Source organism: Ilyonectria robusta, assembly GCF_021365365.1.
Source record: "Ilyonectria robusta strain PMI_751 chromosome Unknown BGZ61scaffold_23, whole genome shotgun sequence".
In the NCBI taxonomy this organism is placed as follows: Eukaryota; Fungi; Ascomycota; class Sordariomycetes; order Hypocreales; family Nectriaceae; genus Ilyonectria; species Ilyonectria robusta.
The window spans coordinates 781,145-806,299 of NW_025764457.1; the positions used below are offsets into that span (position 1 = coordinate 781,145).

A 25,155-nucleotide genomic window follows, 5' to 3' on the forward strand; every position below is an offset into this window, starting at 1 on the left:
GGGGGGGGGGGGTCGAGGCTCTGGAGTGGGGGATGACTCTAATTCCAGTGCGCTAGGCGTGGCCAATTTATTGAGTCGATACGGTATCCTATTCATATCCGGGGATCCGGGGACGTTTTTGAGCCCATGCCGTCTCAGAATACCTTGGCGGCGCATGTCCAAGATCAACATAACTGCAACAGGCCCGCTATCCGGCAAGGCGGTGGGAGAAGAAAGCCACCGAATTGTCTAGCATATCGACAGCATAAGCTCCGATGTGATTGCCAGGAGGCCCTGTGGCACCTGAATCCGTTACCGACGGGAGGCCAAGTATTGTGAGAATATGGCCCCATCAAGACGTCGAACGCAACGAAGTGCTTCTATGGCTTTGGATCAAAAGAATGTTGTTCCGTGTGCAAATTTGTCATGGTGGCTAACTCAGGATTTGGCCACAATTCGATGTTCCGCGGTGGGGAATATAGATGTCCGGCAGGGACAGCATGTGGCATCTATAGCTCCAATCCAACATCTGCCTACCCGGCCTAGTCATGGTATATCTGATGACTCCGCATCACCAGCACGAGTCCTTAGTCTGAATGGAACGGTCCCATCACGTACATCTCATGCTGGAAGATCAAGCGCGCACGGCTGCAATAGTAACTCATGGCTGATGCGTTTTGTTGAAGATGCTGGCTCTATGCCATCGGAGATGGGCGGAACCCATATCCCCAGATATGCCATGCGTCTTATACCCGACATTTCCATCGTCCTAGGTGGCAAGGAGCGGACTTGAGCAGACGTGGATCGTTTATTGTCACATATACAGACGAATACACCGATAATGGTAATATCGTAGCCTTTCCAATCTCCAAGACTAGAGGAAGAAGACGTCTCAGTAGCAGGCGCCAGCCACCAAACGTAGTAGAAAATGTGGAGTCGTCAGCTTGGTCATTTATCGATGCATCACGGGGAGACATGATTGGAGGAATTGATCTAGAACTATTCTTTGACGACATTCGGCTTGAAGGCTGGCTTAACTGGGACATGACTGGTCTTCTTGGGAGAAGGTAAGCAAGCATTCAACTTCAGGTTACATTAGATTGACGTTCTTGAGTGCAATTCTTTCCAGTCTTCCATAGTTGTGCGATACCTTAGAAGTGAAACCTCGGGGAAAAGGTACTGGTTTCTTAATCTTCAGCTTTACTCAACATCACCAAATAGATTACAGTCACAAAGTAGTTGCAAATAGCAAGGGCACTTATTTAGCACTTTACCCAGTCCAAAGATGCGCGGTAGCTCATACAAGAAGCGTAAATATAGATACTTGTAATAGTAAGAATATAATATTAAAGAAAGATAAATACCATACCGTCGGTAAACTTGATTGAAACCGGCGTATTTTTATTGAATCGTTTCTCTCCCACCGGGCATTCGAGGACATTAACTCCATCCCGTCCTAGACTAACTTGCCGATGTCTTGATTTCAATTACTCCCATCTTGTCATCTGATTCATCTTCATTCCGTTGACGCCAATTTCGAAGCCTCTCACACGCCCTTCCAATTGGCTTCAAAATCAGATCCTACGCATGGTGGTAAAGCAGTGACTAAAGAAATAAAAGCTTTCCTGGTCGAATCCCTAGCTTGTCATGATATGTGTTATTCTCACGGTAGAGGGATTTCGGTGCTTGGTCGATAATAGGGAATTACAAGCCAAGACCGGAGTATTCAATGACAACATGGTCACGGCAGAGAGGCTAAGATCAAACAGTGGTGTCTGAAGCTTGAAACCAGGTTGCAAGATGGCGTATTTATGCTCTCGGCATGACAAGTAGAGTGTACAAAGTCATAACACACCACAACATGTAACTTTCTCAACCAGCTCGTGAATGGGCGACTTTGGTCATTTAATTGAGCTAGCCTGTTGGCCCAACAACTTTGGTACTACTAGACCATCCCTTAAAGGTTCGATGTGAGCTTTGAGTCGCCCTTGAATACGTCAGGCTTTGAAGCTGTAAAGTTGGGAATGTCGCCGAAGACGATTGCGGCGGATGGTCCGGAAGCCGCCTTGTCAAAAGATTCCAGGCTGTCCCATCGCAAGGTGGCCTGAACCTGATACGCCGACCCTTCGGAGAATGTTACAATCTCCCAGCCCTGTAGACCTTCGGAGCCCCAGGTTCTATCAAGTCGTTAGAATGCGACGCTGTGGAAGCGGGGGAGGGTGCAGCGCTCTACTCACTTCGACACAAGCGGCATGTGCGTCTTGAGGTAATAATCGAGGTCGAAGCTGGGACCCGATGGGTACTGAATAACGACGGTAGCCATAATGTCGGTGTAACGTGAGATGTATTGTGTAGGGATTAAATGGAGGGATGACGAGAATATTGGGAAGAGTCCATCTTCTTAATCTGTGCCGAGGCCCCCGCCTCCAACCCCTCTTCTAGCTTCGTCATGGTTATTAGGCTACGTAGCACACTGACTAGCTGAATTCTCGTGTGGTAACGATAGGCGGGTTCTATGTCCAGTCCACCATCCGCTGATCCAGATCTCCTGATGGCGTTAGCGTTATCGCATCGTGTCCACTACAAGATCAGGGATAAGGTGTGATTGGAGACGCCCACTTGCATCAACGGACAAAAGGATCCCAGCTCTGAACCACAGCGGGGTCGTTACCCCTCTCACTGCCACTTGGCAATGTCTCTGGATGAATGAACAAGGATACGATTCTTCTATAAATACGGATGCGGAATCCGTCCGCTGTCAGGTTAGCAGGTACTCCATAATAGTGGCTCTATACCCTCTATTGCCTGATCTAGACTTTGTCTTCTATCATCCTCGCTTCGTACGTTGCGTCCACATAAATGCTGGGGACTTGAAATATTTGGGATTAGATTACACGCTGTTTCTATTAGTCTACTGTGTTTATAATATTTACAATTTGGACAGGTTATACTAGGCTCAGACGAACCGAAAAGAATGCGGTTAAATTCATACCAAGCAGGTTACCTCAGTGCCTCAGGCCACACTGTGAAGGCCGCGGCTATGCGCGCTTACTAAAGCACGCTAACCCGATCAGGTAATGCCTTCACAGAGGGCCTGAGCGCTTTTGGCCAAATTTTGTGTGGCGTTGTCGTTCGTCGCTTCCTAATTCGCGCAACGCGGTACCATTCGTCACCAACACCGATTACGCCAAAGATACCCTCAACTGTCCTTGGAAATTGCAGTTGGTTCTGCGTATAAGTCTCTGCTACTGACAGTGATGCTACATACCCCTTTACGTTGCCCCGATCCTGAGTCATTAACCTCGACATTGGCAAACCTCCTTAACTTCCCTCCCCGTGACGGCCAGGTAGAAGCAATACGGAGACTCGCTGTAGACCAGCAGGATCTAATCCTAATTGCACCTACAGGATGGGGCAAGAGCGCTGTATTCCAGGCGGTTCCGGCCTTGCGGGGCGGCATTTGCCTCATGATTATGCCCTTAAACCTGCTTGAAGAGGACCAGGTCAGTCGGTGGCGAGGCACAGAGAAAATTATGGGAAACAAGGAAATGGCTAATCTTGACAATAGGCCAAGTCTATTTCTCGAATACCCTGCTGCCGGCCTTGCGTATTAAACGCCCAGTCGAACAAAGCCGCGTTGCTCAACGAGATCCGAATCGGCAAATACACGCACGGTAAGAGGTCTAGGCCGACAATTACCAACCAAATATCATGGCTGAACAGAAGGACCCAGTGCTTCTGAGTCCAGAAATTGCACTGTCAGAGCGATTTAAGACGGAGGTCCTATATGATCAGGCCTTCCAAGACCACCTCGTGTTGGTGGCCATCGACGAATTACACGTGGTCAGCGAGTGGGGTCTGCATTGGAGGAATCGATATAGTCAATTGGCGTTGTTGCGTCACACGGTTAGTAGACGCGTGCCTTGGTTTGGTTGCTCTGCGACACTCGATCCAGTTACGTTGGCTGAGGTTCGAGATCTCAGTGGGTTCGATCCTTGGGTTCACATTCAACGGACCTCCATTGACAGACCCGACATAACATTCGCAATTCAACCAATTCAGCATCCGGCAAACAGCTTCCGCGATCTAGAGTTCCTTGTTAAACCGGTACAGGGAGCAACCGAGGAGGCTGTCATGAAGAGAAGGGAGAATAGGGCAAGAGAGGCTTTCAAGCGTGGAGGTGGGGTGAGTGCTGCTCAGGCAGTATTAGCCAGCACTCGACATCAACGGATGGAAGCAGGATCCGACAGCCGTGCCTGTTGCAAGGCAATTCTGAAGACCATAGTCTATGTCGACTCGATAACGCAGATCATGAAGGCGGTCAGGGTGCTGAGAATGCTCCTGGTTAGAGCAGGTTGCTCAGGGATGGCTGCCATTGACGCCGTCCAGGCATATCATTCACAGCTTTCAGACTCCGATAAGAGGCGTATAGCTACGGAGTTCGAAAAGACGGACTCAGAGAGCGTCTCGGATAGCTCAATCCATCGTGTCATCGTTGCCACAGACGCCATGGGAATGGGTATTGACAATCCAGATGTCCGGCTCGTCGTTCAGTGGGGCGTCCCAGCGAGCATGGGTGCTCTATTGCAGCGAGCAGGCCGAGCCGCACGAGGTACGGCAATCTTGGGTGACTTCGTGTGGTTAGTTCCGCCCTGGTGTTTTGGGGAAAGGACAGAACACTTATCACTTCGGTCCATCAAGAAGCGCACCTCGGAGCACGAGAAGCGATCCGCTTTACCACGAGGCATATGGGAGGTAATCAATCGTTCAACTTGTATCCGGAGAGGCATCCTTGAGTTCTTCGGAGAGAACTGCTCATCATGGACTCGTCCGGCAGAGACAGCTTCTTGCTGCGCCAAATGTACAGGTTACGAGGTCAGGTTACCTACCAGCAAGGCAGGACAGCTTGTTAGGGTTGTTCAATCCCAAAAGCACGTCACGGAAGCGGTGAAATTGGCATTGGTCGAGTGGCGAGAGGCAAAGGCCGCAGACGTATTGTCTTCAACGCTTATGACAGATGCGCTAGCCGAGCTTCTCCTTCCGGATAAAGCTGTAACCATGATATCAAGGACGGCTGCAACGGTTACTTCTATCGCTTCATTAGCACACGCAGTGAACGGGGAATGGAGTGATTTGGCTTCGTACGGAAAGGAGGTCCTCGACGTCACACAGAACGCGTGCCTTTGGGCAACACTCCAAAAGCTCAAACTTAGCAGGTAAAATTGTGAGACGTCATTTCCTTTTACTCCTCGTCGGCATGATCTAGTGCAAAAAAATGGCCTAGTTCCTCATCGATTTCAGCGTCTTCTTCTTCCTCTCCGTCGCCTAGTTCTTGTTCATCACCCTCCAAGTAATCGTAGTTGGCGCTGCATGCCGTTCTGTTGAACTTGATTATCGCTTTGCCGGCGATGCGCTGTGCCCCTGCTGCCAGAACATCCGTAGCTTTATGCTTGACTGTCCGTCCCTTGTGCAGTGCAATTGACCCGCTGTGCGACAAGCGTTGAGCCATCACCCTGATGTCAAGTTCTGCCGATTTCTCTGGATGCTCGCTATTGCGAACAATACAGTAAAAGGACTCTATCCGTTTGGCAAGAGCAGCAAAGAAGTCAGTATTTAGAGAACAGTGCTTGAAGAGATAATCCATCGTGAGGGACGATCCACGTTTGGCGTTGAGAAGGTTCTTGAGTGTGCCATTGTGGAATTCCACAAGCCTGTCTGTCTCATACCAGCTATCCTCCTTGCCTCGGCGATTGACAAGCCCATTTGCAAGTATCGCGCGCTGCAATTGCGGAGTGGCAGCACGCGTTGACGTGAGACGGTGGAGGTACAACATCTCATAGGCATACCGGGACTGTCCTGAGCCATGGAAGTACAGGCAACAGCGGTCGATGGTTCGACGCAAGAGACCGAGATCAGCATGCTTGATCGAGTACTTTAGAAGCAGGTAGGTCTGCGTGTGCTGCAAGAACAGGACGTGGTTCCGAAGCTCCTCATCATCAGTCGAGCGGGCATATTTGCCGTACGAGTCAACAATCTGATCGAGAAGTCGCGAGAAGGTTCCTGCATCGTGAGCAGCTAGCATTCTAGTGATGTCTTCGAACTCGAGGTTCCCCCCCTGTCCAAACTGAGCAAGCTTGTTCATTAGCAAGGCGCACACTCTAGCCTGGAAGCTATGAATGATCAGCTGCTCCAGGGCGTAGAAGTCAGATTTGGATTTGCTGATCTTCTTCCTGGTCCAGAAGTTCATGGCATCATGCAACGTTGATTGATCGCTGCCTGGGCCTCCGAAATGCAATCTGGATATCATGTACAGGTAGTTCATGCGGAGATGGAAGAGCGCCGGCACTGGCAGCGCCCATTGCAGCCTGTCGTAGGGTCGCTCAGCTTCTTCTCTGCGTTGCTTGATCGAGCGAATCCGCTGTGTAGTCTTCTGGTCGCCGTAGATGAGAAATAAACGCTTCTCGAAGGCGGAGTCGGGTAGGTGGTATTGATGTTGGAAGATATTCTCCAGAATCAGAATATTACCAGCATTACTGCTCTCGTCATGTGGGATGGGACCGAGCGAGCAATGGACAGTCTTGACGGGTTCGAGAATATCGACAACAGGCATTGTTGGACGCTGCCTCTTTACAGCGTCCGGGACGGCGGTCGAGAAGATTTTGTTTATGGCCTCGTAGGCAAAGTATCGTGATATCTACTGTGGGCCGTTGCCAATCAGTATAGGCCATGGACATGGTATGGTGGACCATGACGTACCTGACGATGAATATTGTCATCTCGATTACCAGGGGCTAGGAAGACATCGCTGGCGCACATTTCCGCCCGGGGATCAAGCATGTCTTGTCGCAGCCCACCGGGCGGCATTTCAATGCCGTGAATGACCTGGCCCGTTGTCACCGAATGGAAGGTGCCTTGGTGATCAACCCTCTGTTCCTTGACGCCTTCCATTGTCTCGAAATTATCATACGCCGTTACGACATCGTCACTCTGTCCCATTCTTTCCACTTGTATCACTGCTTGAGTTGACTGTTCTTTGATGGCTCGGACGACAGTATCGTAGCTGACGACGAGTCCAAGTCGAGCAAGGAGCTCTAGTTGCTGACGCTTCACGCCTTTAGAATGCAGGTAGAGACCCAACGCCTTCTGAAACCCCGTGCAGGTGTGTTGCCGCTGAGAGAAACAGAGGATTGATATGATGGCGACAATTCGAGCAACTGGTTCTTTTTGGCGCTGATATTTCCGTCGAGATTCGGGCGCCATGATATCTCTTATAAGCTGTAGCAACAGAGGCGCTTCGCTTTGCATTGTATTTAGCGTTTGGTCCATGTTGAGTGCGTCGAATTCTTCGTCCTTGGGAGTGGGATCGAATTTGTTAAATGGCGCCATTGTACCTAGTCTTTCCACCTCTTTCCGCAACTCATTGTTGCCCAGATCCAATGTCTCAATGACAGACAATCTGCCATCACCCCCGAGTTGATCCGCGTCGCCAAAGTAGGATTTTAGGACTTCGGGGTCCTTGTAGACCGCTGTTACGAAGGCAGTCCTTCGACGAGTACTGTTAGGACCTTCAGCAGAAGCTAGCGCCTTGACAAAGTCGGTCACACCCCAACGGAGCTCTTTCCGCATGAAATTGCATACCATGTCTAGCTTCTCGCTCTCCGAGCGGGGTGAGCGTCTGCGACTGTTGTCGACGTGTGGCAGCGAAGAGCTAGACTTGCCACCTTCAGCTGTGGTCGCAGTCGACGAATCTTCGAATGTCATGTCCAGATGATATGAATTGTTGATGGCGGCACCAATTGACTGCAAGTACATTGGGTTTCTGTTGAGGAGGATTGAACGACCGGAAAAGATTAGGAAGCGACGAACGACAACGCCACACAAAATTTGGCCAAAAGCGCTCAGGCCCTCTGTGAAGGCATTACCTGATCGGGTTAGCGTGCTTTAGTAAGCGCGCATAGCCGCGGCCTTCACAGTGTGGCCTGAGGCACTGAGGTAATGAATAGTCTCACTTTATGAATATTGTGTAATTATCTTAAATCAGAGCTTTCCTTAGGAATCTCTTTCTCTCCTTGTAAACAATCATTTTACCCAAGTCGCACTCGACCTCGTTCGTGCCCTTGTACCGTCACACTTATCATTGACGAGGTGAGCATGCTGGGCCTCCAGACCCTTTCCGATATCAACAAGCGACTTTGCGCCGCCCGGGGATCGAATCAAGATTTTGGCGGCATCCAAGTGGTACTACTATCAGGAGATTTCCACCAATTCCGCCCAGTGCAAAACAAGTCGCTATTGACGCCATGGTCCGCCCTCAGGATTGCGGACGAAATGAGGGCGCACGCACTCTGGACTCGATTTACCACCGTCGTTATGCTCACCGAACAGGTGCGCGCAGCGGGGGACCCGGAGCTGCAGCGGCTGCTGACTCGGATCCGGCAGGGGCAGCAAGACGAGTCCGACATGGAGCTTCTTAACAGCCGGTGCTTTCAGGAAGGCCGAGCCATACCATGGGGCAAGGGCATCACAGTAGTTACACCCCTTAACAGCAACAGATGGAGCTTGAACATGGATGCGGTCTTGGCCTTCCAGAGGCACCACCAGAAGCCAGTCCGGATATTTCTACCCCAGCACCGTTGGGGTAAACCCAATACATTGCCAGTAACGGAGGAAGAAGCTACGCTCATGGCCAGCGTCGGAGATGACAGCAAGATCTGTGTGCCGGCCACGTTCATGTTCGTACCTGGCATGCCGGTGGTAGTGACCAAGAATATAAACCCAGGCCTCAAGCTCGTAAACGGGGCCAAGTACAAAGCACTGGAAGTTATACCAGACGCCAAGAGATTCCCAGGGTATCAACTCGCCCCGAACATTATCCTCCACTTTGGACCACCTGCCGGCATTATCCTGTTATCCGAGTCAACCAAGAAGTTCAGGTTTGATGACATGCCACCCGGCACAATCCTGCTTACTCCAACAAGTGCGCAAATACCCATTGAGAAGAAGAAGAGGGCCAAGAGGAGGCCTTGGCAGAGGCACGAAGTGAGCCGCCGAGGACTTCCCTGCACTGCAGCGTTCGCATGCACCGATTACAAAATCCAAGGCGAAACCGTCCTCGAGATTGCGCTGGAGCTGCGAGGAACCGGAACAAGGTTGAATACCACAACTGGACAACTCGAGCCAGGAAAGTGCGATCCGTACAGCCTGTATGTGCAGCTATCGCGGTGCACGTCGCTTGATGGTATTATGTTGCTGTCAAAGGCACGGGTGCAGGACATAGTCGGGAATAAAATACCACAGGAAATGTTTGATGGCGAGGCTAGGCTGGACCAGTTGTGCGAGCGGACAGTAAATGAGGCCCGATTATCATTGTTGTCACATAATCCTTCTGCACAATACTAGCAGTAGCGTAATTTAGATATGCCTTTCGGTACGAAAGGTCTTCTTAAGCTCTGGGATTTTTCACCCCCCAAAATCCTGATTACCCGATTCGGAAGCGCAACTGCACCTCCTGTTGGTCCGGATTAACCCCATCCGAATGGCCCCAGAGGTGCCAATCTTCTCTTTTTTGGAGGGTTTCTTGTTAAGAGACACGTGAAATGCACGTGAAATGCACGTGAAATGTACGCGGGAACTCGTTACCTCAGCATGCTCAGGCCAATTTCCAAGAGAAGTTTAGCGTCATTGGGTTTTTTGGTCACGTTATTAGTGGGACTCCTCATTTGCTGACAGGGAACACTTCCTATTCCGCTGCGCAAAATGGACCGCGCAACGGGAAGGCATGTTGTGATGCTCACAGACAAAGATGGGAAGCCTATCATACTTCCTGGGAGGAAAGGCGGCGTCTGACGGTGACAAATGGGCGCCAGATATGCGGGCAGTACGGGCGACGATCAAATTTGCCATTGCAACGGGGAGGCTTGACATGGACCAGAAGCCTCAGGCACACTAACTATTCAGATTGAATCCTACTAACATCATACAGTCTCATTTTGGCAGACCGTGCTTCAGCTGCTGAGGATAGGATGCTGAACACTTGGAGAAATTGGCCTTCAAGCAGGCCTGTCACTGCATATACATCAGATTGGACCAATCAGTAAAGTGAAATTGTGGGGCTTCGGGTGATTATGGAAGAACCGTACGAAACGAAAATAGCTTAGCGCAAAGGCCCTCTGGGGTGTGTCCCCCCGGGCGAAATAAAATCCATCCATCCATTCTTGTCCCTATATACATTTTATGAGATTCCCTCTTATGCTCTGATTATATATGTATTGGTTTTCTATCCTTCTACCTACTTCTATTTATATATAAGAAACCTATTATCTAAATTACATTACCGCTAGTATTGTGCAGATGGATATGACAATAACGATAATCGGGCCTCATTTACTGTCCTCTCGCACAACTGTTCCAGCCTAGCCTCGCCATCAAACATTTCCTGTGGTATTTTATTCCCAACTATATCCTCCACACGCGCCTTTGACAGCAATATAATACCATCCAGCGATTTGCACCGCGATAGCTGCACATACAGGCTATATGGATCGCACTTTCGTGGCTCGAGTTGTCCAGTCTTGGTATTCAGCTTTGTCCCGGTTCCTCGCAGCTCCAGCGCAATCTCGAGGAGGGTTTCGCCTTGGATTTTGTAATCGGTGCATGCGAATGCCGCAGTGCAGGGAAGTCCTCGGCGGCTCACATTATGCCTCTGCCAAGGCCTCTTCTTGACCCTCTTCTTCTTTTCGATTGGTATTTGGGCACTCGTTGGAGTAAGCAGGATTGTGCCTGGTGGCATTTCATCAAATTCGAACTTCTTGGTTGACTCGGACGACAGGATGATGCCGGCAGGTGGTCCAAAGTGGAGGATAATGTTCGGGGCGAGTTGATACCCTGGGAATCTTTTGGTGTCTGGTATAACTTCTAGCGCTGTGTACTTGGCGCCATTCACGAGCTTGAGGCCTGGGTTTATATTCATGGTCACCACCACCGGCATACCAGGCACGAACATGAATGTGGCCGGCACACAGATCTTGCTGTCATCTCCGACGCTGGCCATGAGCGTAGCTTCTTCCTCCGTTACCGGCAATGTATTGGGTTTACCCCAACGGTGCTGGGGTAGAAATATCCGGACTGGCTTCTGGTGGTGCCTCTGGAAGGCCAAGACCGCATCCATGTTCAGGCTCCATCTGGTGCTGTTGAGGGGTGTGACTGCTGTGATGCCCTTGCCCCATGGTATGGCTCGGCCATCCTGAAAGCACCGGCTATTAAGAAGCTCCATGTCGGACTCGTCTTGCTCTCCCTGCCGGATCCGAGTCAGCAGCCGCTGCAGCTCCGGGTCCCCCGCTGCGCGCACCTGTTCGGTGAGCATAACGACGGTGGTAAATCGAGTCCAGAGTGCGTGCGCCCTCATTTCGTCCGCAATCCTGAGGGCGGACCATGGCGTTAATAGCGACTTGTTTTGCACTGGGCGGAACTGGTGAAAATCTCCTGAGAGTAGTACCACTGGGATGCCGCCAAAATCTTGATTCGATCCCCGGGCGGCGCAAAGTCGCTTGTTGATATCGGAAAGGGTCTGGAGGCCCAGCATGCTCACCTCATCAATGATAAGCAGCCACTTTTCTCTCCATCTTTTTCGAGCATCACCGTCCACGTAGGTTACCGTGGTGCCATCGTCGGCATTGCCGCTGGATGCGTTGGGTTGCATCCCACAGGCGGAGTGAATAGTCACGCCGTTGATCCGCGCTGCTGCGGCCCCCGATGTTGCCGTCATAAGCAGCCTGTGCGATACGTCTTTGCTAGCGAACAATTCCGCCAACGCCTCGATGACTCTGGACTTCCCGGTGCCGCCCTCCCCACCCAGGAACTCGCATAGTTGTGCGTTATCATTGTTCTCGACATTACTGCTATCGAAATCATCGTTGTTATCTTCGTCCCGGATGGTATCGAGATGGCGACATACTAAAAGGAAGGCGATTTCCTGCCGCTCGTTCAAGGTGAACCTCCTTGCAATCTCCCGACCGGCATGGAGGAATGTTGTCGACGGTCCAAAGGCGACCCTGGCACTGGGTCTTTGGGTGTTCCGGGTGTCTATTTCTGGCATTTCTATGATATCTTCTCCCGCGCCCGCGAAGGTATGGTTCAGTAATGCTTCTGCGCCGGCAGCTGTGATTTGCGTAATCTGAGCTCCATCAGTGCCTTGGATTCTTTTCACAATTTCCTTGTCAGCTTGATCCTGCTTGCTCTTGATCCCTCTAAGCTGACGTTGCGTTGGGAGCTCGCTCCTGGCTACCATGCTTGGCTGGCACTGCTCTGGGTTCTCTGCGGAAGCGACAGTCTCGACATCATCCGCAAAGTCGGTGATATCTGCTTGGGCTTCGCGGAGCTGATCTAGCATCTGCAAAAGATGCTCCGAACCAGCGGTCACCTGGTTGGGGGCTGTAGCACCTCGTACTGTCTCAATCAATCGGCCAAGCTGGCCGACCGGTCGGGGCGATATGCTTTTACTGGGCCTGTAGGATCTTGGAGATCATACCCCATAGCGTCGATATCATCCAAAACGGCGTCGTCCCCCGCAGCCGCCCACTGCTTTGCATCTCGCCGCGCATCTTCCGCTGATCGCTTCAAGAGCTGGATGTTGCCTGCGATAGTCCGGAGTCTTTTGGGCAGTCGCCGTCTCCAGTGCTCCCAGATTTCGTTGATGTCACCAGACGCTGCTGTAGTGAACTTCTCCCATGGTACGAAGAGTGCAAGGTGCTGTACTGCAGCTCTAGTACTAATATCAGTACATGCTCTTTGTTTATCTGTACTGTTACGTGGCTTGTGCTTACCTGCGGTATCTGTCTGCGTTTGTGTCAATATCAAAGTCCATATCGAGAAAGCCGTTAATGCACGGCACTGCATACTTCCCCGGGGGTCTTAGAACCTGCACCCAGTCCCTTCCCGGCTTCCACTTCCTTTCAAATTCTATCTTCACCAACTCCTTGGAAGATGAATCTATCCTCTTTTGTAATGTAACAAGCGACATGTAGTCATAGAAGCATAATGTCTGCAGCACCTCTCCACGGTGGTGGTAGGCTTCAATGTATGGCAGCTTCTTGCCATCGCTTCCCACCAAGACCCTCTCCGCGCTGGCTTCCGCGTCGTTGCCGTTGCCATTGCCATTACCACCTATGTTCTCGATAGGTCGATCATCATCGTCGCCTAAAGTGCTACTGCATTGCTGGAGATACTGCCAGCGTCGGAGTATTGCCCAGTATATCGTTGTCATATTCACATATGACCATTGTTTAGTACTCGAGAACTCACTTGGGTAATCCAGGAAGTGCGCAATCACCTCCACCTGTGATAATGGCCGCTCGGTGAATATTCTGTTGGCAATTCTCATCAGATACTGGCGGTTTAGATTTGCCTTGGCTTCGTAGTTTGCAGTTGTTGCACCTAGCCCGACGGCGCTGGTTGTGCTAATACTCGGAAAGAGCTCTGCTGCTATGGCCACTCTCTTCCAGATCGGATCTTGGATCTTTGTGGCGTAGTTTGTCAAGTAGTATATCAGCGCCATTGTCTTGCTTTGGGTTCCGATGAAGGAGATGTCGTGATTGTGCCGCAACCCAACCGCCATTGGCTTGTTCCATCGGTTGATCATGGGATGTGAGCGTTGGAGCCGAAGTATACCATCCGCGCCAAATTCGCTTTTTGTAAAGAGCTTCCAAGGCGCATGGAATCGACATGTGGGCTTTTTGTCCCCCTCCTTGTTATGAGAGTATTTGACACAAGTTGCGGTATGGACGTGCATCTGGACCCTGCCCGCGCAAAAGTGGGCTTCATCGTCAAACTGTTCAGAGAAGCGACCTGCATCGGTCATCAGGTAGGATATGTTGTCGTAAACCACCCTAGTCTCGCTCTCCTCGCTAAAGGCAGCAGATTCATCCAGGTCCTGGATAATAGTTCAGCTTCCGACCCCACATTGGCTTTCGGTCATATCAGTATATGAATGTGCGTACCTCAGTGAAGACAGAATCGACATATTTCAGGATTCCTTCCCTTTCCATCGCCGCGCTCTCATCATCCTCCCCGTTTCCATGAGCACCGATAAGTTTCCGAGCTCCAAGTTCCCTTCGAGCCATAGCAAACCATGGACATGAAGAGCACCGCGTTCGTTGGTCTCGACAGCGCCAAAATACTGTCCAATCTGACCAAAGACAGATTCCTCCCCAACCTTGACGTAATGCTCAAAGAACATCTCTGCTTCGCGGTGGAAGAAAATGGCAGAGCTTATGGGGTCAGTTATCGCCAGCTTCACTCTCTCATACCTATCCTGAAGGGCCCGAAGCAGGGTTGCTTCCGCGGCAGCCTTGTCCTCCTTTCGGTATGCCGCCAGACGTAGTTTTACCGGGTTCGTAATGTCATTAGGGTTCAGCGTAAACCAAATCGCCGGTATACCGTATCTGATGATGAGCGCTTTAATCTTTCTGCGCATGGCTAGCCGCGACTCCTGCGACATGGCCTGTTTGTAGCCAAAGTATGAGATGTATCGCAGGAGCTTTTTGATATCTTCATCTCGGGTGCTCCCGCCAGCCTCTAACTCCTTTTGCACTTCCGCCAGCCTCTCTGGAGTTAACGACTGAATGATCCTCTCAACCTCAGGAAAATCGGTCCGTCGCACGCTCACCATACTTACTCCTCTATTCCTAGACCGAACCTCTATGTTGAAGACTAGGAATGAAAACGCCGGATGATTGGCAAAGTGACCACCATGTCGTTGCAGCACTTTCTTCATCCATGCGTGAAGTCCGAGATTACGTGTTGGCGAATCGCATCCTCTCCACCCTCTCCACCCTCTCCAATACTGTCTCTATCACGGACATGCCTGTGAGCTGGACACTGTTCTTCCACAGGTCCGATTCCATCTCTTCCTTGCACCGTGGCCCACCGAACCGAAGGGAATAGTGTTGGAAATGCTTTTGCAAGATGCCAGAGATCATTGCTATCTGCAAACTCATTGCCTCTTGAAATGTGAATGTATGGCTGAAGGTGCAATCCTGCGCGCTCCCAGTCGACTGGTTGGGCGGCTGTGTTTGCGCATTTGTGTGTCCACCTCTGATTGTATCAATAGCAAATCGCAGTTTATCGGCATCGGTTGCTCGCGGTGCTGTATCCAGTGGAAACATACCAGATGCAAGGATCTCATCAAGAAAGCTTCCCATGCCCTCATACTCGAGCTCCTCCCTACTGCACTCGTCATAGAGCTGCTGATCCTCGTCGTAACTTACATCATTCTCATCATACGCTCTGCCCAGCCCGTCCACAATCTGTTCGAGTGACTGAGGCCCAGCGTCATCCATTCCACGTTCTGCTGGGGGCACAATGTGCGCTGTTCGCGTTTCTTCCCATGCCGATGGTTCATCTCTCTCTATCCTGTCATAGATCTGGCTCGGAACCCCATGCGCCGGCTCTCCCCAGCTATCCAACTCGGCTTTGTCGATTTGGATGTGCCGATAGTGGGGGTTAAATTCTTTTAGCCAAAGCAACGCCCGTTCCACAGCTCCTCTCCGGACTGAGAGCAACTTGGATAGATCGCTGGGGGCTGGTCTCTGCGGCCCATGCCAGGATATATGGATGTCCTCCAAAGATTGTAGAAGCGGATGTGGTAGTACTGTGGTAACCAAGTCTTGAACACTGTTTGGAAACACAGTTATATGACCCTTTACATGGCGTGCATATGCCGTACTCTGTTTGGTGCTTTTTGTCACTTTGATTCTTGCAACGAAGCCGAAATGGGTGTTGAGTGCAATCAGCTTCTCCTCAACCAATGTCAGGTCTCTGAGAGCATCCGGGTACATGTGCTCGCAACCAAGTGCTTGATGCAAGTTCCCGCCCCGCGACATATTGCATTCGCGGATCTTCATTGCACAGTTGTCGCAGCTCGGTATAGCCTTGCCAACAGGGAAGCAATCTGGACATGAATACGTGCGGCAGCTATTCATCGCTGCGCTATTTGTCCACTCTTCCCAGCTAAGCTCTTTTATCTCCATCATGCTGATCTTCTGATAGCATATCATGCATGTGTGTATGGGTAGGGTGTCCATGTTGTGAAATGCTTGATAAAAGTCCATGACTGTGGATATATTCCTCTCACGGGGGACCGGCTTACGCCAATCTTTTGTGTAGGATATTCTCTCCTTCTCTGTAAATTCATCTTCCAGATGCTTAATAGCTCTCTTGAATGCCTGGGTTTGCTCTTCAAGGTTGCTATTCTCAACATGTCTTCGATTTTGCCTTTTGTTTTGTTCTTGTCCGTGTTGGTCAGCCTTACGCTTGGCGCCAAGTTCTTGTTGGCCATGTTGATCCACATCTGAAAAGCTTAGAATGCTCATACATTGCTGCATGCCCAGTGCATTGTGCGGGTGATATTGGCTCGCGTTGGTTATCTCTGCAGCTTGTGTGGGGTTTGGTGCTATGAGCGGTTGCGCTGGTACTGGTTTGCTTGATTGGCCAGTTGATTGTGATGCCCCTAGTGCCGGGTCTATAGGTACGGTTTCTGGAATATAACCAAGTGTACTCGGTTGGACAGTAGAGTGTGACCTCCTTAATGCCAGGCCCACAGGACGGACATCCGGAACACGATCGATTATGCTTGGTTGGACAGTAGAATGTGATTCTCTTGGTGTTGCGTTTGTATTCGAGTTTGCCGCACTAAAGATATCATTGTACGTCTTCAGCCCGAGACTGCTGAGTGTGCTGCCAGGCGTTCGACCACGCAACCTTTCAAGTAGAGCAGATAATGACGAATCCATTAAAAGACAGTGTATGTCGTGTATTCTTAAGGTGCGTAATCATGTGTATTAAGCCAAATAGCGTTATAAATATGAACAATAAAGGTTGATGCCATTCACAATGCTGTTTTGTGATCGGTACATTCTGGGGCAGAGTTCGATTCTCCCACACCAACCTGTCCTACTCTGCTCTTGATCCGATTCTATCCCGATACTCCCACGTCATCTTTATCTCTATTATACCTATCAAACTATATGATAATATCGACTATCGTCATTGTCTTGACCCACCTACCAATAAATGATAGGTCTATCCCACCATGGTCTTCTTTACTCTTCCAATTTCATCCCAATATCGGACTTAGTTATTCATCCCGTCATCTACTCGGAGCATCATCACGCCGGTATACCAATAGAGCATCATATTCCTCCACCCTCTTACTTTCGTGATGATTAACTTCGGGCTTGATTATTCATCCCATTATCTAGTCGGAGCATCATCACTCCGGTATACCAGTAGAGCATCATACTCCCCCACCCTCTTATTCTCATAACATTAATAACATCAGGCTTGATTATTCATCCCATTATCTAGTCGGAATGCCATTACACCGGTATACCAATACGGCATCATACTCCTCCACCCTCTTATTCATATGGTCGCTGCAGTATTGATATACCAATAGATCAAAATATCCCTTCACCCTCTTTCGTTGTAATGGTAACATCGATGGACACTTATGTGATTGACATAATACACACCACATTATTTCATCTACCTATCAAATACTGCTCAGCTCTCATACTAGTTTTTTTCTTCTTTTTTTCATGCATTAATATCTTAGTCAATCCTTTGTAATCGTGAAAGAAGCAATTCTGTTCAACAGCTACGTTGATTGATCAATTCCGCTGTGCAAGTATCCACTTGGCAGGGATCAAGGTTCTTACCTCAAGATGCTTTCCTGCGATCGGCGACATGTGCTGACGTTTTGGCCAAATCCTTTGTACTCATGGAAAAAGCAAATCTGTTCACCATCTATCTTAATTGATCAATTCAATTGTGCGAGTATCCACATCGGCAGGGATAGTAGCTCTTGGCTGAAAATGTTGGATGAAGATCGGCGATACCACATCCTCTCTGCACAAGGAAATACAGTATCTTTACCAAGTGGTATCAATCTTCGCATTGTATAGTTATACGATAATATTTAATCGATTATAAATATCAGATGTGTTTCTCCTTTGTTCTGTACATTTGCATGCCAATCTTACAGGCTTATCTTACAATTGCTCTCTCTCTCTCTCTCCCCCTTACACACAGAGTCCTAATCTTAACTGCTCTCCCATTGTTTATCGAAACATTTGCCAGTTCAATATATCATGTCTTCATCAACTTCTACCTCAAATTCTACCTCAACTTCCACTCTTAGCGGTCATCCCCCTCCGCGCATGCCTTATGACTCTCAGAAAAACTTTGGTAGTGATATGATCATGTCCTTTTTTGGTCAGCTGGATACCCCAACGCGGTTTCCTACATCAGATGAACAACTCATAAAGAGCCTTAATGTTGAAGCTCTTGGCAGGGTTTTCCTTCCACCCCCTCCCTATATGACACTGCCTGAATATTCTGTGCTGCGTCCTGAAGGGTGTCGATCCCCTGATCCACTCCCGATTTACTTTAGTCTCAACCTCTCTGTCTATAACCAGCAGATTGTTGAATCGGAGTGGGAGAATCAGTGGTTCCATTTCACTGGAAAAGTACACCCCTACGCACTGGAGTGGGTGCTACGGGAGCCTGATGTTTTCGGCGATGAAGATGGTGACGGCGAAATGTACAAGGTTCCAGTTGTTCTCATACGCGACTTTGGATACCAAGCGTAAGCAGACTTATCAATTTCCTTAGCTCGAGTTCGACTATCGCGCTTGCCACTAATGTAACTATCAGCATTGACCCACGAACTCTTTGCAATGGTGAGGGCTTTCCACTTATCCAACCGGTTGTTTCTTTGACCGGGCAGGTTCTCGGGACAGGTCAAACCCACTTGATCAAGGACTCTGTCCCGCTGTTGGATGATGCGCAGCTGAGATGCTGTGCATTTATCCAGTGCTGTACCTACATCACGCCGGGTCAGCCATCAAAGAGCCCTTTCAAAGGCTTCCACCCCTTTCAAGTTTTTATTCTCTTTCCTATTCGCGCTTTGCCATTCTCTCTCCTCTGCAAGAAGATGGCAGATAGGAAAGATACACAGTTTGTTCCAGGTGTTCCCTTCAACTGCGTCGGCAAGATTGTTGGCCTGCTTGACCATAGTCTTATGGTAGCCGCCCCTACAATTGATGAGAAGGACTATGTTTTCATTGTCGTTCCCGACTCTTGGACGTTTCCGGACAAGAGCACGCCACCTGCACCTGCCGCTAACACAGTCCCCCCCTCTAAAACCGAAGCTGGCCCATCCCAAGCTGGCGGATTCGCAGCAGCGAGGTCTATGTTCAAGTCTCCCTCAAAGAAATCTTCACAGGTGCAACAGTCACGGTCACAATCATCACAATCGCCGCAGGGAGGTCCATCCCAACAACCCGTTACTCCATCTCAGAACAAAAGGCCCGCAATCTCCGCATCTCCATCGTCTCAGTCAAGTTCGAACAACCCCGCCCCCAAGAGACTCAAGGGATCTACTGTAACTACCGCAACATCTCCAATCATTGCAGGGTCGCCGGTCTCCCCTTTAACGTCCGTAGACTCTGATGAAAATGATAACCATGAAGAAGGTGAAGCAAAGGAAAACGAGGACTCTCGATCACCACCTAATATATCTGCCACACTCCGATCCTCCGTTCGTCCTAGTATGAGGTCATCAACTACCGAACCAGGTGGCAGGAACAAGAGGCATCCGACAAAGAGACTTTAAGCATAGTATAGTGATAGTGTGTGGTATTTTGGGCTGTTGTATTGGGTTTGGAAAACTTACAGATTGATATGTGGGGGAAATAAGGGTGCGGTTTCAGCACCAGTGCGACTGATAAAAGTCTAATGGTCTCAACACCAGGACATCTTGGCATAGCAGCTTCTTATACTAAAATTGACAATTTTCCCTCTTTGGTATTGTAACTGATTGATCTCTGCTAGTCTCAGTCCTCTGATGCTTGTCTCAATTATTGACCCTCACCCTATTGGCTAGGTCTCTTAGTTCCGCATTAAGCTCTTCAAATTGTGCCACTCAAAATGATACCTGCTCCTCAAAGCCTGCTGCATACGTCTTATTGGCTACGTAAAACAAAGGTAACACACACACACGCCCTATTGGCCAAGTCTCTTCAGCCACCCACCCAGAGCCGACCACTTAAAACCGCGCCCTCTTCTCAACACGTGCAGCAACCCACTAGTAAAATAGGCTCTTGTTGCAAGCTTTGTACCGAAAGGCTACTCAGCGCAAGGGAGCCGCCAACTTGCCCACCACGCCCAACTTCCAACTTCCAACTTCCCACCGGCGGACGTGCGCCTTCCCCTGTCACAAACCGAGTTCCCACGTGCACCACGTGCATCATTTCACGTGCATTTCACGTGCATTTCACGTGCATTTCACGTGCATTTCACGTGCATTTCACGTGTCTCCTAACAAGAAACCGTCAAAAGAAGAACTCCTTTGCACTTGATCTCAGAGAGCGAATGAGAGTTCACATGTGCGGATTGGCAAATGAGAAGAGAAGATTGGCACCTCTGGGGGGCATTCGGATGGGGTTAATCCGGACCAACAGGAGGTGCAGTTTGGCTTACTAATCGGGTAATAATTTGGCCGCCAACCGGAGGGGCGCCGGGGATGACTAATCGGGTAATTTTACAGGGGTGTGTGTGCAGGGATGAGCGGTCGATTTTTGGGTAGAGAATCTCGGAGCTTAAAAGACCTTTCGTACCGAAAGGCATAGACCTTTCGTTCCTCAAGGCAATAACGGGGTGTGAAGGGTCGGGCGCGAATAAGAAAGATAAAAGAAAGATAACTAAAATAAGAAAGACCTTCCTAACGGAAGGCACGGGCGCGAATAAGAAAGACCTTCCTAACGGAAGGCACCCTCATTATTCGGGAAAACTTAAGAACTAATGTAGAGTCAGCCTTCGGCTGAAATTATTAGTGCACGTACCATAAATTTGCGATCATGGCCATCATGAGACCAGATCGGATGTCGGCCAGATCCCGAAGTAACCCGTCGACCTGATTCTTCGACCACATCAGGATCAAGGCTGTCCTGAAGCTCTGGAAATTGGACCTATCTTCGGGTCGGATCCTGATCTTTCCATAGCTGTCCTTGGGCAGCTCCGCCTCGAAGTCGATCTTTGTAGTGCCTTTTGCCTGGAGCTTCGCAACGGACTGACGAACCCTGACACCGGCGGCCTTGCAGCGGTGACAAGCTGAAACGAGACTTGCCCCAGAGGCAGTCGGTGGTCGGTTGGCGCCGCTTAGGAGGGTCAGCTTTTCATCGATTGCCTGGCAGAGCTGGGACAAATCGTGGTATATGTTGCTAAGCTCGACGATCCGGGCGGTGGCGCCGGACAAGCCCCTGTACACTTTTGTGGTCTCGCTGATCAACCGGGTCCCAAAATCGGTAAACTGGACGACGCAGGCGGCGAGGGACACGGCAGAGAGTGGATCCATATCATCAGGTTCGCAACCGGTCGCGACGGCTCTGGAGTCTAGCTGTTGTTTCTTTCAGAGGAGAAGAGGGGGGCGAGAAGGGACGAATGACGGATAAATGGAAAGGATGGGTGTAGTCTGGCTGCCAATACATGGGCACCGAGGTGCCCAAATAAAGTCGCGCACCAGGTGCCCAAATTATGTCAGCCACTGTCGCCCCGATTGGCCGGCGCCCCATATGAATGAATGAATGAAATTTATTACGCCCGAGAGGACTACAAGGGGGGTCTCGTCATTTCACTTCAGCTCAACCCCCCGTTCGTCCCTCACGGGGGGGTCGTTGACTAGCCAAAAGTTCGGCGACTTGCCAAATTTAGGTACATCAATTCACACCAAATTCTTGGTGAAGGCGAGGTACCTTCATTATAGCGATTACGTGGGGTAAGTTGCATCGGTATGTTCCAAACGAAAAGTCGGTCTGATGTAAGTGACTGACCAAAGTGCCATTTTCATCATTTCTAGTCATCTACTTCGTCTTTTGGGACCAGGAATTCGCCCTGACTAGTATTAATCACATCTTCCGCGATAACCTCAATTCCATCAACCTCAAAGGTCAACCTTTTCTTTCCAAGAGCCCGTTCCTGTGCGTTGAAAATAGCAGAGTTGACCGCTTCTTGGACCACTTCGGGGTCGTAGTCTCTCGGCCAAGATCCTGTTCCTTGCCATCTGTTGTCAGCTATTCCTAGCTGTTGAAGCTGGCGATGAAGAGCATATTTCTGCACAAGCCACTGACTGGAAGCAAGGTGAGAACGCCGGTCTGTTTTGGACCACCAGTTGCTACGTTATAGCTGCAGCTTACACAGCGGCTTCCAGGCTCTTCTGGGGTGAGAATAGATATCTTCTAGCTTCAGAGCTGTGATGCTAGGCCTCATATGTGACCTGACATCACGTATCCAACGACGTAAAAAGAGACCTTCATCTTGGCTGTCTCTGCGTAAAATTCGCTTCTTCTCATCAGCCTGTGCAGCTTGTCGATTGTATTCATCCTTTGAGACTCGAAGCCTAGCATCACCGACACTAATTGGGCCGTATTTTGCTATAAGCCCCGTCTGTGCTTGAAGGGCTGACCGTCTCGTAGCCTTATCTTTGAGACGGTGCAGCTCCTGAGTTGCGGTAATACCATTCAAGGCCAGTGTGTTACTAGCTCTGACTGCGTGTTCAAATACACGCATGACTGACGGGGTCAACGGCGCCCCTGATGTAATTGATGTGTGCATACGAAGCATCACGTAGTCCTGATATTTCTCAATAACCTTCATTCGTAGTGGTGGCGTGGCTGCCTCTCCCCAGTCATATGCTGTTAACGGCACCCTCTGAGGCGTCACAGGAGTTGTGAAGCTATCACGGCTATGCTGATGTGGTGTTATGATTACTGACGAAGAGCCAACTTCCACATGACCTGGGAGACTCTCAGCAGAGATATCTGCTGTCAATGATGACAGCGGATCAGTGAGGTTATCTAGGACCTTAGCTGGGTCATAAGGAAACAGGCCGCATTTCTCCCAAGCAGAGATAATCGTGCTTTTCCGGAAGGTGCGTTCTCGTATCTCTTGGAGGTGGTATAGGAAGTCAGTCTTATTGAAGTCATTGGCGCCGTCAGCAATTTCCCTATAGAGGATATGCTGATGCCACTGCTTATATGCATTGAAAAGACCAACATCCAGAGGCTGAAGATGATGTGTAAGATGTGGAGGCATAGGGAACAGCTCGATGTTATGCTGACTGCAAAAATAGAAGATTTCATTCGTAAAGTGGCTCTCACACCCATCCATAAGAAGCAGCCGCTTCTCTTCCGGGTTAGAAGGCCGTGTAAGTCGCTCGAAGTGCACAGCTCACTCAAGGGCTAGGATGTCATTAATGTAACCCTGTTGGAGATCACAAGTGTGAGGCGACCAAGTCGGTGGCAAGGTGTGGAAGAAGGTGGAACATTCTACAAGAGATCGTGCCTGTACATAAACAGTGGTTCCCCTACTGCACATTTAGGATGAATTAAGGAACATGAATCTTCTCATTTCAACAATCTCCGTGCACCGAGGAGTTCCGAAGCCGTCGTCGGGCGCGTTTAGCAATGACATCTTGCCTTGCTTTCTCCTCTGGCGTATCGTACTTTCGAGGTCGCCCACGCTTTTTGGGTGCTTCAGGCATAGTGAGCAAGATGCAGTATTACAGTGATTGACTTGGGCTGTGTTGAAGTTCCCGCAGCCTGATGAAATGAGCTTGCCCCTGAGTTGACCGCGAAATCCTGATTAGGCTAGTGCGTGACCGTGAAAATCAAATGAAGTTAGTGCGTGACCGCTAAATTCTGGTTGGCTAGAGATTTGAGCGCTAAATCTCAAATAGGCTAGTGCAATGACCGCGAAACTCAAAAGGGTAATTTCAACTGACCCGATGGCTTCATATACAAGGCATATCACGGGGTGTAGAATAACCATTCTACTTACAATCATACCCATAAGAAAGTGTGAGATGCCTAATGAGAAGAGTGAGGGACGCAGGTCACTAGCTGTAGAATCGCAGGTAGGGGTCATGAAGGTGTAAGATTAATCTCTGACCCTTCTAATAGGGGTCCTCAGCTGAATATAAGTGCTTCCTTTAGTGGTGCTAAGCCCACGTTGGTAACGCTGCCGGAGGCACGTGACAGATTTGATGGTCTTCTATATCCGTCTCTGTCCTGACAATCACTTCTCAGCCAGTAGAGGTCCTATAAACCCCAGATCACTACCCTGTGGTTATCAAATTGTGCTAGCCAAACTCAGTCCACTTCTCTCAGCAAGACAGCTCCAAGAGATAATCGACCCATTTCATGTCAATGAAGACATCGCGAGCCCGGCAGTCGCGTAAAATTTCTGCCACGTATCTATGTCGGCTTTCCGTTCCAGTGGCATCTCCTTTGAACTTGCCCTTGGCGATGTGAATATGCTTCCCTGCCAAGACAGAGAGAGCCGCATTCCTCATTGACTCTTCGATTTTCCCCAGACGAGGGTTGAATTGATCCAGGACATGCTGCTTCGATTCGATCCACTCTGTTGATTGGGCCGCCTTCTCCCAACCTCCCCAGCGGCAGCGGCCATTTGTTCCACCATCACTCTCCATAAGCTTAAGATCCGCTTCGAGTAAGGCCCGCAATATGTCATCTTTTTTTTTTTTTGGGAAGCGCTTTGCCGCCTCGAAAAGTGCGCATGTACCTGATGACTCTTGCTGCCATGGGTCGGCTCCATAGTTTAGCAGGGGCACCATTGCTCTCGAAATGATGGTTATAGGATTTTTGGCGGTGGTGAAGAGGATGTTTAGTGGAGTTTTGCCATCCCGGTTGTTGGTATTAGGTTTTGATCCTTTCTGAAGTTGAATTTCAAAGAGGTCCTCCATTGCGAGACCTGTCCAGGGCAGTGATTGACAGCTGGCTGCCAGCATATGCAGGATGCAACTCCCGTTTCCTCCCACTTGATCAGGAGGAGAGCGAGTGCAGAAAGTCTCCGCCAGCGTATGATCGGTTGACCAGTTCATAAACGCATGCTCGAAGTAGTGGATGACCAACAGCTCGCCGGACGGCATCGGTGTCGTGACCGAGGCTCCCTTTTTCAGAAAACCCCACAGTATCGTGTTCTCCGAATTTTCTATAGGGTTACGATATCCATGACCAGTCTTCTTAAATCCTTGTGATCTGGACCTGGATAAGAAGATTTGCAATGGCGTTCTTCCATCAGGAAGGCATTTAGTTGCGCTAC

The 25,155-nt window shown here is 49.8% G+C and overlaps 8 protein-coding genes across 8 annotated transcripts; 3 read left to right on the forward strand and 5 right to left on the reverse strand.

The window, feature by feature from the left end:
• Positions 1-1,682: 1,682 nt before the first annotated feature.
• BGZ61DRAFT_109123 (ethyl tert-butyl ether degradation EthD) lies at positions 1,683-2,462 on the reverse strand. The gene is made up of 2 exons (XM_046236916.1): positions 2,217-2,462; positions 1,683-2,156 (listed from the first exon to the last, which is right to left on the reverse strand). Exons 1-2 carry the CDS (start codon positions 2,300-2,302, stop codon positions 1,937-1,939), a joined length of 306 nt encoding a protein of 101 aa, XP_046099098.1. The 5' UTR covers positions 2,303-2,462; the 3' UTR covers positions 1,683-1,936.
• Positions 2,463-3,236: 774 nt separating this feature from the next.
• Positions 3,237-4,158, forward strand: BGZ61DRAFT_363119 (P-loop containing nucleoside triphosphate hydrolase protein; the record flags this gene model as incomplete). The annotated part of the gene is made up of 3 exons (XM_046241409.1): positions 3,237-3,482; positions 3,548-3,653; positions 3,713-4,158. Coding segments are annotated over 3 exons (798 nt in total), but the record flags the coding sequence as incomplete, so codon positions are not given.
• Positions 4,159-6,693: 2,535 nt separating this feature from the next.
• Positions 6,694-7,740, reverse strand: BGZ61DRAFT_363200 (uncharacterized protein; the record flags this gene model as incomplete). Its single annotated transcript, XM_046241414.1, has 1 exon — positions 6,694-7,740. One exon carries the CDS (start codon positions 7,738-7,740, stop codon positions 6,694-6,696), a length of 1,047 nt encoding a protein of 348 aa, XP_046099100.1.
• A 7,028-nt stretch (positions 7,741-14,768) lies between these two features.
• Positions 14,769-16,766, reverse strand: BGZ61DRAFT_483079 (uncharacterized protein; the record flags this gene model as incomplete). Its single annotated transcript, XM_046249452.1, has 1 exon — positions 14,769-16,766. The coding sequence occupies one exon, from the start codon at positions 16,764-16,766 to the stop codon at positions 14,769-14,771; it is 1,998 nt and encodes a 665-aa protein (XP_046099101.1).
• A 1,359-nt stretch (positions 16,767-18,125) lies between these two features.
• BGZ61DRAFT_556959 (uncharacterized protein) lies at positions 18,126-19,424 on the forward strand (the record flags this gene model as incomplete). The annotated part of the gene is made up of 3 exons (XM_046255671.1): positions 18,126-18,584; positions 18,851-19,224; positions 19,262-19,424. The coding sequence occupies 3 exons, from the start codon at positions 18,126-18,128 to the stop codon at positions 19,422-19,424; spliced, it is 996 nt and encodes a 331-aa protein (XP_046099102.1).
• A 466-nt stretch (positions 19,425-19,890) lies between these two features.
• Positions 19,891-20,693, forward strand: BGZ61DRAFT_109246 (uncharacterized protein). Its single transcript, XM_046236917.1, has one exon. The coding sequence runs from the start codon at positions 19,966-19,968 to the stop codon at positions 20,518-20,520; it is 555 nt and encodes a 184-aa protein (XP_046099103.1). The 5' UTR covers positions 19,891-19,965; the 3' UTR covers positions 20,521-20,693.
• A 145-nt stretch (positions 20,694-20,838) lies between these two features.
• BGZ61DRAFT_459840 (uncharacterized protein) lies at positions 20,839-21,495 on the reverse strand. Its single transcript, XM_046246960.1, has one exon. The coding sequence runs from the start codon at positions 21,389-21,391 to the stop codon at positions 20,867-20,869; it is 525 nt and encodes a 174-aa protein (XP_046099104.1). The 5' UTR covers positions 21,392-21,495; the 3' UTR covers positions 20,839-20,866.
• A 2,054-nt stretch (positions 21,496-23,549) lies between these two features.
• BGZ61DRAFT_109266 (uncharacterized protein) lies at positions 23,550-24,077 on the reverse strand. Its single transcript, XM_046236918.1, has one exon. The coding sequence runs from the start codon at positions 23,956-23,958 to the stop codon at positions 23,677-23,679; it is 282 nt and encodes a 93-aa protein (XP_046099105.1). The 5' UTR covers positions 23,959-24,077; the 3' UTR covers positions 23,550-23,676.
• Between the last annotated feature and the right edge of the window lie 1,078 nt (positions 24,078-25,155).

Bases quoted from the DNA above. Each gene is read 5' to 3' on its own strand.
- BGZ61DRAFT_109266 (XM_046236918.1), bottom strand. From the start codon at position 23,958: ATGACCCCTACCTGCGATTCTACAGCTAGTGACCTGCGTCCCTCACTC.
- BGZ61DRAFT_109123 (XM_046236916.1), bottom strand. From the start codon at position 2,302: ATGGCTACCGTCGTTATTCAGTACCCATCGGGTCCCAGCTTCGACCTC. The intron at 2,157-2,216 runs GTGAGTAGAGCG...ACGACTTGATAG, and splicing joins CACATGCCGCTTGTGTCGAA to AACCTGGGGCTCCGAAGGTC.
- BGZ61DRAFT_459840 (XM_046246960.1), bottom strand. From the start codon at position 21,391: ATGGATCCACTCTCTGCCGTGTCCCTCGCCGCCTGCGTCGTCCAGTTT.
- BGZ61DRAFT_109246 (XM_046236917.1), top strand. From the start codon at position 19,966: ATGATACCTGCTCCTCAAAGCCTGCTGCATACGTCTTATTGGCTACGT.